Source organism: Punica granatum, chromosome 1 (genome assembly GCF_007655135.1).
Source record: "Punica granatum isolate Tunisia-2019 chromosome 1, ASM765513v2, whole genome shotgun sequence".
Classification (NCBI taxonomy): domain Eukaryota; kingdom Viridiplantae; phylum Streptophyta; class Magnoliopsida; order Myrtales; family Lythraceae; genus Punica; species Punica granatum.
The window spans coordinates 50,343,173-50,358,637 of NC_045127.1; the positions used below are offsets into that span (position 1 = coordinate 50,343,173).

A 15,465-nucleotide genomic window follows, 5' to 3' on the forward strand; every position below is an offset into this window, starting at 1 on the left:
CAACTGTACTCAAAATCATACATTTGTGTATATATATATATATTTATCAATAAATATATGTACATATATTGCTTATGATATTTATTTACACACTATTTCCAAGATGTGAGCCTAACGACAAATATCGATTGTCTAAATTGCCTGTCAACTAGAGAAAATTTTTTGGTCGGGAGGATGATAGCCTGTTTCAACTAACTCTTCCCAAACAAATAAAAAAAAACGTTTAGCAATAATTAATATTTAATCAAAATGATTAATTAATATATAAGAGATGTATCTATATATATATATATATATATATATATAACATTAAGAGGAAGAATATAGAGGATGAGAAGAAACAGAGATTTCGTCGGCATTTTGTGGCTTGTGATCGTGTCAACACTCAAACCCCATATTAGGAGTTTGACTTTGAATAATCTCCTTTTCTGTGTCTGACCAATTAATACGTAGTCGCCATTTACGAATATATGATTCATTAAAATCTCCTTCCACCGACGGCTCGGGGCCGGTCACTGTCGCTTCCCCTCCCATTTCTTTCACGATAGTTGAAATGTCAACTTCTCCCTTTTTAGCTTATCTTCCTTCCTTACTCTGCTTTCCCTAGAGGAACAACCTCATTTGCAGTAGAAGGGTATATAAATTTTACCATCCCATTAGACTGCTCGATGCAGTGGCGCGGCTACGTATTGATCGATGTTAATTAATTAGCTGGAAATCCTCATACTCGCCTCTCGATGGAACATATTATTTTGACCGATGACACGAACCATGCGTTTGGCTTATATCTGTACAGGGACTTGGAACTCGCGTCATGGATAATTAAGGCCGAAGCTGCCAGCTATATACTAATTATATTTCAATGCAGATAGGGTATGGGATGGGCGATGATGTGATACAAATACTATGATTCATGAACCGGTCGGGCAGTACGTAATGTGTGATGATTAATTAGACCAGACATCTGGCAAGTCATCAAACGGGGATCAACTTCACCCATACTCACACACACACACACACACACACACACACATATATATATATATATATATTTCACTTCACCAAACAGTCCAATATGGATAGCAAACATGTTGTTCCATTCAAACGCTAAATTTATAAGCACGTCGTTGGTTTTGCTATGATCAAACATTTGTCTCAGATACCATATTTGAATTTTTGATATTTAATATATATAGTATATATTTATATCTATCTGGCATCTGGACGATGATCTTACTGAAAATCGATAAATGTCCCTGTCCCCTTTTCTTCAAACATTCATTCATGATACATAACAGACAAACACCCCCAACGCTCACCTCCTCATCGATCAACAAGCTCCTGTTAGGCAAAAGTTTGCCACGTTTCTCGATGTAATACATACAAATCATGTCAACAAGTCAATATTTATGTGAGAATGGAGATCATGATTAATGGAGCAAACATTTTCTCGGTCAGACCACGATTGAGTTATCATTATCAAATAACTTAAAGTTAATTCTGGCTCGAATATCGATTTGACCTGCGCAGTTTTAGTTTGCAAATAAAGTTTGCTCATCTCGTGTTTAATGGAGTAAAAAATTTGCATTAGTCGCACTCCGTGTATATATATATATATATATATATATATTCTTTTCTTGGTGAAGGACCAAATACTTGTTGAGGAGATTTGGACGTAAAAAGCTTGCGAGAGAAATAAACGTAGTTTAAGGAATAGGATCGTTGATTCATCAAATTAGATAGCGGGCCCAGATTAAGAAATCTAGGTATTAATCAGTGCCCTAATTTTAGGAGCGGTTTGGTTAGAAATAGGCTTGAATTGTTTTGAAAATTGGATATTGATAATTGATGTGATAAACGCGATTAGGGCTATGACGTTAAGTCAGTCTCTCTCTCTCTCTCTCTCTCTCTCTCTCTATCCACGTACATCGTTTAATGAATTCAATTTATATTTCTATAAAATCAGTAAAAAACGTACACATATCTATATCTATCCATATATATAAGTAAAACTCACTTGAATAGTAGTAAATGCTATTATATAAATGTAATTAAATATTTTGAAAAAATAACTATATTTTCATAACTAAAAAATACTTATAGATAGAGCAAATGCTTTGTAAATACAAATATTTACGCAATTAAAAATTAAAAATAATTAATTTTAACTTTCGCACTTTTCAAAGAAAGTTTTAAATTTTTGAAATTGAAAATTACTTAAAATATACCAAAATAAAAGTTGGTATTTTCTGGTAAATTTGTGTTTTTAAAAATTCTATATATAGTCACTTTATGTAGCATTCAAAGAACATTACGTAATACCATCAATCTAAAAAATGTAGGAGAGGTTACTAATTTGATAAACTTATGGTTATATATAAGAAGAAAATTTTTGAAAAATCACATATGATCATATCAAATTTTATTCGCCTAAAAACCATGTAATAATCCCAAAACAACAAATTAGCTCAATAAAAAAATACAATAGATATTAGAATATTTTAGGCTAAAAAAATAATTAGTTATGTTTACATGTAAAGAATGTACCATATGTTAACAATGCCTAATTATTAAGATTATTATTTGAAATTATTAATTCTTCTAATTATAAGAAGTAAATTCATTTTTAAAAATTGTGAAGAGTAATTATTAAAAATAAACCGTGCGGGTTTGAACGCTAATATATATATATATATATATATATATATGGGTGTGTGTAAAACCATATTAATTTTTCCAATTATCTAGCTAAGGTATTTATTATAAATTGACCTTTCAAGCCTACTGAAAGTATGGAACCCAATGTATAGGTTGGGCCATCCATCTATGCTGTCCTAATTAATTTACATCAAAATTTATTGCCTGACGCTTATGAGAGCACGGGATGCCTCTCGTCATCAATAACTCTTATATATATTTATATGTGTGTGTATTGCATATGCTCATCATTTTCTGCGATAGGCATGGACATTTTAATATATGTGGCAAGATATGATAATATACATTATATATATGTGTATATCTAGTTTTGTAAACTATAACACTCATGATATATAGACAACCTTATCTAATTAGGAAAAGGAAAAGAAGAAGAAAGTCTATGCTCGACACTATGCTTGACACATTGAAACCGATAAACTCTACTATTTCAATTAGGACCAATTAATGATACGTACGTCCTGTGGCTATGGGCGTGTTTTAGGTTTTCTATTTTTTCGTCTTAGGTATATTTAAATATATAGGATTTGACTAATTCACTTTGCCTAAATCAGCATACATGGTTAAACACTTGAACTGATAATAACGTAACTCTTGTTTTTTCGATGAAAAAGTGCACGTTCTTGTGGATAAGTGGTCATAGTAGTTTACATAAATAGAAAAATGAAAACCACATAAAAAAAAATGGAGTGTGTATATATATATATGGACATGCCTGCAAGATCATATGGGAATACTGCAAATGAAGGAAATAAAAATAGGAGGAATGCTCACTTGGACGGTAAAGCAAAAGGTAAACAGAATTCATGCGGTGCGGAGACGGCCATGCACGTGAATTCCGCAAAAAGAACACCAACGATGGTTAAATTTGCTCTCTCATTTTCGATTACAAATGAGGCACAAGGCTTACTATAATGAAAAACTAATCATAAATAACTAATAAAGAAGCACATGTAGTCCAATTAAGTATCGAACCTGCAATCTCTGAATCAACAGGCAAGAACATGCGTCACCGTATTACACCCCCTTTTCTTGTTCTCTTATTTTCAATTACACATATATTGCACCTCTATATATATATATATATATATATGTATTTCCAAAAATAAATGAATAAGTAAAAATGACCCAATGAATAATAATTAATTAGTGGTAATTTCTCATATGGCAAATCAAGAAGAACTAGCTTTATCTTTTCTTTTCCTTTTTTGTTTTTGTTTGGCCGTGCAATTGGTGAGTGCGTGTTCTCTACGGAAAAAAGATTGTTCAACTACGTAGTTATTAAGCATGGGCGGTTGATATATATGATGCCCCGCTGCCATATATATATATATATATACACACCTTGCTTGGACCACATCGCTAGAGTTTTCTCTCTGGCTGGTGTTCGCATTACCTTTTCGTTTCGTTTTTATTTTTATTTTTTCCGGATTCATCATTTTCTTTTTTGCTCTTTATTCTTGTAAATGATTTTTCTGATTTGATTTTTAGTATCAATCAACGACGCGAGGCCAAAAAGAAGAAGCATATATGACTTTCCTCATTTGATTTTTAGTAACGCGGAACCACCGAGGACAATTTAAAAAAAAAAAAAAAAAAAAGAGCATCAATTGGAACCACTCATTTTCGTTACATTATAAGACAACGGAACTCATGTTTCCATCGTTTAATTCATTGAACGTTAGGAATTTTGTCGAGCGAGGGTTTGAAGTCTTTCCTTGCTATTATACGTACGCTAAGAAGTTCTGATCATGTGAGCAGCATGCATGCATTTTAATGAATGGAGGTCGTTTCTCTTGGAAACTGATACGGACCTCTTTCTTTTTCTTTCTTTTTATTTTTGTTAATCCGGGGTGTTTGGGCTTCGCCCGACTAATTCTCAAGGTTCCGTGAACCCCCGGCGACGCACGGAACGGGTAATCACGCCAAAAGCGCTCCAGTGGTTCTAAGGGGTTTCGAACCTGAAATCGAGTGGATACTTAAATTTTTCCTTACCACTAGGCCAAACTCCTTGAAGTTTGGTACGGAGCTCTTGTACGTGCCATGTTTGGCTTAATAAGAAAGCATTGAAGCATATTCTAAAATAAGTATGTGGCTTTGATTCCATTACATTTTATGCCCCAACAGATTCTAAACCTTTCCCAAAAAAAGCATATACGGGGCTTTTATATTTTTTATGGTTGTCGATATTTTCTGAGCGATGTTCTGCATATAGTGATTCGTGTTGACGGTCCATATATACAATCAAACCACAAAGGCCTGTGGGCTTAAGAGGTGGACCAGCTTACAAGATTGAGCCTATCAATAAAAACCATTATAAGATTCGGCATAACGATATTTTAGTACTCTTCTTTTATCTCAATATATATTTGTCATATACCAAAGCCTCACTGTCATCAAACCGATCGAGCATATCAAAGATCCCTATTAACATTCATAAACATCAAAATCCGTCAAGTTTTGCAGGAGAATTTCCCTTCCTTTGTCGCAGGTTGGAGTCAATAGCTCGCATGTATGTGCCTGAAATGAAACATTAATTGGTGTACGGTTGGCCCAGCAAAGGCCCACATTTAGTCCACTTCCGCAATTTGAGTCTATTAGGACCTTCGATTGGGCCCCCAGAATGAAAGGTATGGGCCACAACGGCCCAATAGAGGATGCAGGGGGTCGGTTTGGATTGGAAGATACGTGCCAATATCCAGATGGAGATGCTACAGCGATTGACACTCAAAAACAAGTACGAGGACAGGGACCAGTCAGCATCCTGCTGGACTCGACATCGCGGATCTCTTTACTATCACACATCACGGTTGAGACTTCTGGGCGTGAGCACCATCGAGCAACCGAACTTCAGATTCATGTGTCTCACAACTTTATATGTTCTGGTGATATATAATTATCGGACTTTCGGATTGCACAGAACTTCTTTACGATCACCTAATAAATCGATATATGTCCCGCAAGGAGAGCAAGTTCGGATATCAGCAATAGGACTTTGTGGGGTGGGGGGGGGGGGGGGCATGCGGCGGATGTGATCTCCCCGGAAGGTGGGCCACAGGCTTTAGGCCTAAAGCGACCACGGGCCCACCGACCCTCTCAGAAATTTCTAATCTAGAAATCCGCCTTAATTGAAACTATACAAGTACAAATTAATCACACAAATTAAGCCACATGTCGCACCCAATTACCGTGCCCTTTTTTTTATATATATTATTTTATTTGAATTTTATAACTAACGATGAAACAAAATTATTACAATAAATGAATAAAGTGAAAGGAATACCACCAAATTTGTGTACTTTGGGCTCCTCCGCTCAATATGGTTAAATAGGACTTTGGGTGGACAGTGCAACTCATCTGAGATTTAGTGGGTCCCACTAAAATCTTCCCATCCGCGTCCATAAAGCACTCACCACCAATCCTACGGCAGAAGGCTCGGAACCATCTTATCACTAAACCAATCCACACTGTAGCATCGTAAAATACTCATTCTTTGACTTGCCCATTGACTTTGTCGGACACAAGTCGCCCAAATAGAAAAAAATATGCACTTATTATGGGTATACCATATAGCGATGATTACATATTATATATTAATCGTCGTTTGCGTTACATCCAATCAACCCCTTCAAGCAACACAAGGGGCCTCAATCGTCAAGAACCACCACATTACTAGTTGGAGAGTCTCTGAACCATCGATTGTCGATTCGGGACTTTTCTTGATAATACAGTGCCTATGGCACGAATATGCAGAGTAATTACGCGACTTAAGTATTACACTATAAGGAACAGCAAACACGACTCGCATATTATGAGACGACCATGCGTTGAGCGAGGGTAACATGGATTGATCGGCAAAGTCGGGGGTTATTACGCCCGGGGGGGGAGGGGGGTTGGGGGTGATTGTTTTAATGCTGACGGGGGGCGCACTAGGGTAGGGCACATGCGATCCACGTCAAGGGTGGGTGCCAATCACGTGACGTCATCCCCACGGGGTAGGCGGGAAAAGGGGGGGAAGAGGGAGAGGGGAATCTGCCAAATCAGACGGCTGTGGATCGATTCCTTACTTGCATAGGCAGGATCTTTCGGATTGGAGGCATGCGCAAATATGCTTTGTGTAGTGGGCCCGGGTCGCGTATTTCCACCTCCCCCACCACCCACCGCCCACCGCCCATTCCCCCTTCTTCCTATCACATCCATTTCTAATCTCTCCTTCAGTTCTCTCTCTCCTTCACATTCCATATTTGCGGTCCTAATTAAGTAATTCGGGAAGGGATTATAGAAGTTTTGAAATGAATCAAAAGATAATCTACTTTCATTAAGCGATATATTAGATGATCGAAAACAAAGGATCTTGAATACTATTCGAAATTCAGAAGAATTACGTGGGGGGCGATTGAACAGCTGGAAAAAGCCCGGACTCGTTTATGGAAAGTGGAAATCGAAACATAATAGTTTCGAGTGAATGGGTACTCTGACATAGAACAAGAAAAGTTGAATTTGATTAATTCAAGTTATAAGACCTTGGAACAATTAGAAAATTATAAAAACGAAACCATTCATTAGACATAATATACTATCCGACGATTAACCAATGTCTTTCCAAGAAGATGTGCTTTTAAGACATTCATTAATGATCTCAACATGAATTGATTCAAGTCGTTCGATATTTTTATTTAATTAAGGTTTTAAGTTAGAATTACGTTAAAAAAACTACGATTAAAAGAACTTTACTTATCAGTGAACTGACTCTACTTGAGTCTAAATTAGTCAAAAATTTATTGAACTTTATGATATCAAGTGTGTGTAAATAAAAAAAACATTAATTAAGTTTTTCTTTTTAAAAAAATTTTCGGACATGTTTTGTAAAGTTAAGGAAGTGGACCTTCCTTGCCAAAAAATACTGTTACAAAATCCAAGTTGCCAGCCGGATGGGTCGTCAATTAGGTCTTTCTTTTGCTAGTGCATGTTTCATAAGTTCTTGCTTAGTACGTCCCAAAAGCTGGGGATTGATACGAGCATGTCGACATACAAAGAGATCGAAGAGCACTATACACCTTATTACGACATATGTGGTTTGCTTATAATCTTGATTAATTAGCACTGGATATATTTGACTCAAGTAGTACTAAACATCAACTAGCTTCCATTGATCCTATAATATGCATTTTAGTCTTTTACTATTCGACTTGCCAAACGCTATATATCTGCATGGAATGGTTTATGTTAGGTAACTTGCTTACAAACCCCAAGGAATTTAGCTTAGTCGTTAAGGTGCGTCTAAATTTGCACATGATTTCGGGTTCGAATCCCTTTGGGGCCACTGGAACCTTTTTTGCGTGATTATCCGCTCTGTGCCACCGGGGCTTCATAGAGCCCCGAAAATTAGTCGGGCGAAATCTGGACACCCCGAGTTAGCAAAAAAAAAAAAAAATAGCTTGCTTACAACGGTCATGAAAGTCAAACAAGTATTAATACTTCATAAACCTGAGCAACGACATTCGGATATATGGTCGGTCCTCGAAGCAGGTGGGGTTAAGAATCAGCAAAGGTTCACCCGTGATTGTATCATTCGGCCTCATTTATCTCCTATAATTCAGTCGATGGGCCCGACCCTAGGACTTGTATAATAGGTGTGATGATTTTCGACTATGGATTAATATATACAACCGGGGAGTTTCAACAATCTCATGGTTTTCATCAATCGATCGTTGGAGAAGGCCCTGGTAACGGGGTCTAATGGTAGCTAATCGTAGAAGGCAGGTGAGTTGGGCATGGGACCAAACCAAAGGAAAAACGAAGAAATTGCCCCCACGTCTGACGGCGTCCATTCGCTGCTGCTATATATATATATATATATATATGTTTGGTTTGATTTTGCTACATTAAACGCATATGCATATATATGTGTTATATATTTTATATATGAACTCTTTCGCACTAGCGTTGCTGCTTTACTGCTAACTAATATATAGAATTTTGTCACTTCCTCTGTGTAGTGCTTTCTACTTTGTTACGACGACTACGACCTCTAACAACAAATACATGTCTAATTCTTTAATTTCCCTTCAATTCTTCTCAAAAACATTCATTTAAAAAGATACATATATATCTACTCATTTACGATTTCATTAAGAAACGTACGTAAAGAAAAAGGAACTTAATATGAAATTTCGTATCTTTTAAGTTAGATATGGTTATGACTTGCACAGAAGTCCCTTCATATCTTTATTGAGAAATTCGTCATTTTTATTCTCCACTACAGTATCTTCAGAACCTCCTCCTCCTCCTCCTTCTTCTTCTTCTTTCTTGGGTTATAAGGGAGACCCATAAAATTAGTACTTAAGAACCTTTTTTTAGCAATATCACTAGGGCCAACATCCAGTTTTGTGTAATTTAATTTCTTTATAGGCTTCGGCCTCCTTTCATGGAAAAAATTATATGGTTGTGCTCAATTACTCATGTCAGAATATCATATAATATCAGAAAGCATGTTCGATATATCGAACATATGCATTTATCCTCTATTTAATTAAATTCCATTCGTTTTGGGGCCTTGAAAAATAATCCAATCCTTGCATGAGCGTAGTATTTAGTAATAAGTAATTAAAACACAGCATATCTAAAATATTAATAGTTTAGAACATAAATTATGGTATATATTATATCGAAAACTCTTATGTAATTAAAATTTTATCTCCATGAATTGCGAAAGTAATGTCCGCCACAAAAAAAAAATTTCTATCGAAAAAAACTCTCATGTCATCTAAGTGTAAATTCAAAATACTGGAATAACTTTTTAAATTAGACGATAGTGATTATATTAAAATCTCACATCCCCCTCCTCTAAAGGCTCCTCCGGAAAAATAATCACCAACTTCCATCTTGGAAAAATTGCGATCTTGTAGTCATCGCTCCAATCTTGACGAATAGCTTTGTGTCAACACTTAAAACGGCATATACTCTACAGGACGTTGATTGCAAGATTGATGCTCTTATTATCATCATCGTATAACTACGTACTTGCATGTACGGGAAAATGATGAGAACATATTTTCCCGATCAAGTCGTCTCACACATGCACGTAGCGTTTAGCTAGTAGACATTTCTGAACATATATTTCTCCAGATTTAATACGAGGAAGCACAATTATTAGCATTGTAGCCACAAAACAACAAAAAGCAGAAGGACTGACCTGAAGAGTTTACACAAATACAAGGGCATTCCCGTCCATCTGCTCTCACAAGCAGAGAAGAGCCATCGATATGTCCCAGTGTTTGGTGCATGCTTAATGATGTGTCATGATGGACTCAAGCCACTGGATTTCCTCCACGTGTGCATGCGGCCTGTATAATCCCTCTAGCAAGATTGGACCGTTGATTTTGATCACCGGCTAGCTGGTGCAAGAAGGCCATATACACGATGATGATGACGATGAGTAGAACAATGTTCCAGATCATGTGGGCATAATATAATAACCCCTCTCACAGGGAGAGGTCCACGTGCCACGTGCTGATGGGTTTAGCTCTCCGAGTGGACTCCACCGGGGTGATGAAGACACCGGCAGCCGTGTGATCCTGGAGACCAGAGGCGGGCCCACTAACGTGCCACGTATCAGCCAATTAGGTCGGGATCATGGGGTCGAAGCTTAAGTGCGAAGAGTGTATGTACTGATCACTGGGGCTGCGGCGTACATGTCAATCGTGCATGCTTCCAATACACACACACAAATGTGAGTGTGTGTGTATATATATATATATATATATATTTTTTAGTTACTCATCAAATGTTGCGTACATGGATGTATGTATGCATCTATATATTACGAATATATATGGACTTATATATATATATATATTATGCTATATATATCCATGTGGTTGGCTCTATCACAGATGGTAATTAAATAATTAGAAAATCAAAAGAGAAAATAGACTTTCATTTATTTATTTATTTATTCAGGAAATAAAGAGAACAATTTTAGTGGAAAGGGACCGTAGAGAGTACAGCAATGGAGGACCTTTGAGATTCATGAATGCGCAGCTTGATTGATAGTGTAACAGAAAGTGCAAATTGATATATTAATCGTAAAAGTTGGCAAGTGTCCTAACTAAAAAAGCAAAACTAACAAAAACAAAAAGTAAACAAATGTGTTCGATCAGAAATAAAGTCGATAAAAAAAAAGAAATAAAGTCGATGAAGTTTATATATATATATCTTATATATAATAATTTGGGAAATAGGATTCGATGTAATGACATTCTACCTCCATTGATCTACAAAGTTCCAATCATATTGATTTTCGGTTAGGTTCTTGCTGTATCCCCCCACGCATTATGTATCGAATACATATTGCACAAGCTGATAAGTTATATGTAATAAGTCTGATTTTGTTTATCAGTTATACTTACGCAATAGATCTTGAGGTCTATTTGTCAAGTATAAAAAAGGGGAGCAGGTCATCATAGTAATATGTCTGATGGTGTAAATGGAGCTCTTAGATTTATCTTGGAGTCAGAAGTTGTGCATTATGAATAGTTATTAATAAACAAGGGCTGGCTTTTACAGTCGCACATCTAATATCTCGATGATACATCGACACGATCTTTGTATATTAATACGCGTTAATTATATGAACGCTCGAATTATTTGGACATATATGCATCAGACTATTCATATAATTGTTAATTGGGAAGCTTAAAATCACTTTTTTTTTTCTGCATCATATGATACCTAGAAACTATATAAATCCTATGATTAATTCAAGTTTGAATAGGGTGGATCCGCTAAAGGATAAAAGTCTTGTAATCATAAATTTTCTCCGTACACAGTGCTTAAATTTAAAATCTTACTTAAGATCGAGAATAAATGTCAAATCAGCTGAAAACTCACGTTGATTAAATTATTTCTTTTTATTTAAATACTTGAAAATATTCATCCAAACAATTAGTTCTAACAATTAATATATGTAATCTAGACTGCTGGCAGTATTATGTCTTTAACAAGTCTTGTTATGAATGTCGATAGTGTGTTCGAGGGTATATTATATGTCTTTTATCCTTAACCGCGAACGAGGTGCCGAAATAATCGACGACAGTGTGAAGACAAAGGTGAATATGTAAAGTAGATCATGTCCATGGCCAATGTGTTCAAAATTATAACAATTAATAATCCCACAGTAGGTACATCTAATCTAATCTAAATTTCTCACTAGCTGGAAGATTTAATGCACAAAACATTCTCTCAATTTGAATTAATTATAATTATATTATATTAGGGCAGAACAAGAATTTCCTCTCTCTCTCTCTCTCTCTCTCTCTATATCCCCACAGACAAAATAATGCACACACATAAAAGAAGGTCTACACAGTCTTCAACATTCTCTTTTCCTGCAGAACTCTCTCTCTCTCTCTCTCTCTCTCTCTCTTCATCTTTCTCAGAAGTCTCCCCAGTCTCTCTCTCTCTCCATCTCTTCCACTGTGTTTGTGAAGCTAAGGAGCTCCAAAGTTCCAATTCAGCTGATCATCTTCTTCTTCGTCTTCTCCATCCATGGACACAGCTCAGTGGCCACAGGTGAAGATCTCTCCCTTCCTTGTTCTGTACTTGATCTGATGAACTTATGTATGTAACTTCAATTGCTTCCCCATCTTGAGAAATCATGAGTCTTATTTTGTTTAATTGCACTTTTTTTCCCCCAAAGACAAAAGAAATGCATACATATGATGTTTTTCCTTAATTTATGTGTGTGTTGATGTCCACAGCACTGCAAAGCATACCAACTGATCTATATATCTCTTCAAACTTTACCTTTTACTTTTTATAATTTTCTAATAAAGCAAAAGAACCCAGAAAAAATTTCAATATATATGTATATATATTTATATGTAGGTGTGTGTGTATGTATGTATGTAATCTTTAAATTCAACTGCCCTTTGATGATGCAAGCCATGAGAATCCTAAAAAGTAGCTAATTCATTCTACCCTTTGTTCTTGTTCTCTTGTTTGTTTTCACTATGATGTTTTTGATAGTCCTGATGATTGTTATGGACACATTTGTTTGGCCATTTCTCTTGTCCTCTCTGCCCTGTCCTCATCAGGAGATTGTGGTGAAGCCGTTAGAGGAAATCGTAGTCCCGATCCCGAACACGACAACCTTATGTGCTCCGAAACAGAGCGGCAGCACTAGTACTGGCAATAGTAATGGCGTGGAGAGGAAGCCCCGGCCGCAGAAGGAGCAAGCCCTAAATTGCCCTCGGTGTAACTCCACCAACACCAAGTTCTGCTACTATAACAACTACAGCCTCACTCAGCCCCGCTACTTCTGCAAGACCTGCCGCCGCTACTGGACCGAGGGCGGCTCCCTCCGCAACATCCCCGTTGGCGGAGGCTCCCGCAAGAACAAGGGCCGCCCCTCCTCCTCTGCCTGCTCCACCTCATCCACGTCCACATCAACCTCATCTTCCTCGGCCCCGCCACCAATGATCAACCCCCTCCTCGATCCCCACCACATGATGTCAGCCTCTAAGATGAGGGTTTCATCCTCCTCTGCTGCCACCGCCGCCGCCATGTGTAACGGTCAAAACCCTAGCAAGGGTCAAGGTCAAGATCTCAGCCTCGGGTCGTCCCTGGAGCTCTTGAACTCGAAAGGGCTGCTGAGCTCGTTCATGTCTATGCCGCTCTCGGTCTCTCATGACCCCAGCGGTGTCTACACTCCGCCGCCACCTCACGGACTGTTCCCGGGATTTCAGGACATGAAGCCTGCCTCTGGGCTTGGGTTCTCGCTCGACGGGATGGGAGGAGGGTTCCGGAGTGCCCTACAGGACAGTGCTGGTAATATGGACAATGGAGGTGGGAGGCTTCTCTTTCCCTTTGAGGAATTAAAACAAACCAATGATTCAGTGGAGCATCACCAGGACAATAGATCAGGAGATAATCATCAACACCAGCAGCAACAACAAGCATCAGATCATCATCATCATCCTAATGGGTTTTGGAGTGGAATTTTGGGTGGAGGATCATGGTAAAGATCAGTCAATTAAGTTCATAAAACTTAAAAAAAAGAAGAAGAAGAAGAAGAAGAAGAAGAAAAGAGTAATTAAATATTATTTGGGTATTTATTTTTTTTTCCTTTCTTACTTTTTATTGGGTTTTTAGTTCACTTTTTCCCCCCTTTTTTGATATGATCACGAGGTTCTTTTTCTTCCCTTCCTCTTTGATGGGTGTTGATGGATTTTGTTGGATGCTAACAGATAGGCTCAATATGTGTTTCTTCTGATCTCTCTATGTGGTTCTGTGTCTATATATATATGCATATGTATATTTTGTTTATCAATATTGCATCTTTGTCATTCATAATGGAACATGTTAGGAATTGAAATGCTAGCTCAGGGATATGATGAGCTGCCATTCTTAAAGTTCCATCTCTAACCCTAAAATTCAGAAGTCCTCCCTTATTAATTTTGCCCCGGAAGAATATTTTTCCCGCTGTTTCGATTCAAATCATGGTTATCTCAACATATGGATGGATATATAAAAGAAGGCAGCTAGCTAGTTTATCAACTGAGCTCAATTTTAAATTGGAGCGCAAGAAAGTAAAGGGAAGTGATGATGAACTTTTTTCTATGGGGCCATAAAGAAGTTTCATCTTCTTTTTTTCCCCTTCCATTAGAAACTAGTTAGAGCAGAGGGGCAGCCCAGTTTTATTTATTGGGGCACTCCAATTAGGGGCTTTGGACAGTGAAGGGAATTATTGAGGGTGCAACATTTGGGAAATATATATGAAAGTTCAAATGACATATACACACACATACACACACATATCATATATTATATAATTTTGTGAAGCTTCTCCTGCAGTATGGCTTTATTTTGAATCACTTCTCTCTCTTTCCATTCCTCTCTTAAGCTGCCTTTAAAGTGGGGGTGGTGTCTCGTTTATAGTACTTGTTATGACAAGCCAACATGGAAGTACACTTTCGTGAAGAAGCTGCACGTAGCTTAGAGAAGAAAGCCCAGGTAAAAAGATCAGAAACCCTATCTTTCTCACATTAGCCAGTTCACCTCCAATCATTGATGATTGAATTTTGCTTCCCCCGTAATGAGATCCGCCCGAAAATTTCGTAATCTATTGTTAATAATACAAATCGTGACTCTTCATGATGGGCGCGCGATTATATATTATCCCGTTTAATCAAGGAAAAGTTAATTAGTCTGCCACAATCATGCTCGTTATTTGATGATCGGCATAGGGAAAAACTAATTGGCAGCCTTTCAATGAAGGGGAGCTCTTTCTTTCGTGATTGCAAGACGATTAAGCATTTATACATAAAATTGCCTTAACTAGTTAGGTTGTTTTAGGTCTAGCCAAGGATGACCCGAGCTTCTCCCATGTGAGAAGATCGATTCTGAGTATCGTTCTGTATGCTCACTTAATTCTTGTGAGAAAGTAGATCAGACGTATTTGAGAAATTGATGATGCCGCATTGCGTGAAGGTTGATTTAGGGGCTGTGCAGTAGTAAAAGGAAAATGAACCTGCCACGACCAAAAGCTCACCTGCTGAGTTCTGTATCTGAAGTGAAAATACTTTAATTCGAGGGGGGAGAGAGAACATATTGTATATGCTTATGTGTAGTCGTTGATAACTAATAACTAATTAAGGAAGACAAATAGTTTCACAAATATCAGTTGAAGTTATGTATCACTGCGCTTCACCTTCGATGATAATAATTGATTGAAATCATTTTGCT

General features: G+C 37.2%; 1 protein-coding gene across 1 annotated transcript; it reads left to right on the forward strand.

Annotated features, from left to right (window-relative positions):
* Positions 1-12,075: 12,075 nt before the first annotated feature.
* Positions 12,076-14,050, forward strand: LOC116192842 (dof zinc finger protein DOF4.6-like). The gene is made up of 2 exons (XM_031521513.1): positions 12,076-12,291; positions 12,816-14,050. The coding sequence occupies exons 1-2, from the start codon at positions 12,268-12,270 to the stop codon at positions 13,740-13,742; spliced, it is 951 nt and encodes a 316-aa protein (XP_031377373.1). The 5' UTR covers positions 12,076-12,267; the 3' UTR covers positions 13,743-14,050.
* The last annotated feature ends 1,415 nt before the right edge of the window (positions 14,051-15,465 follow it).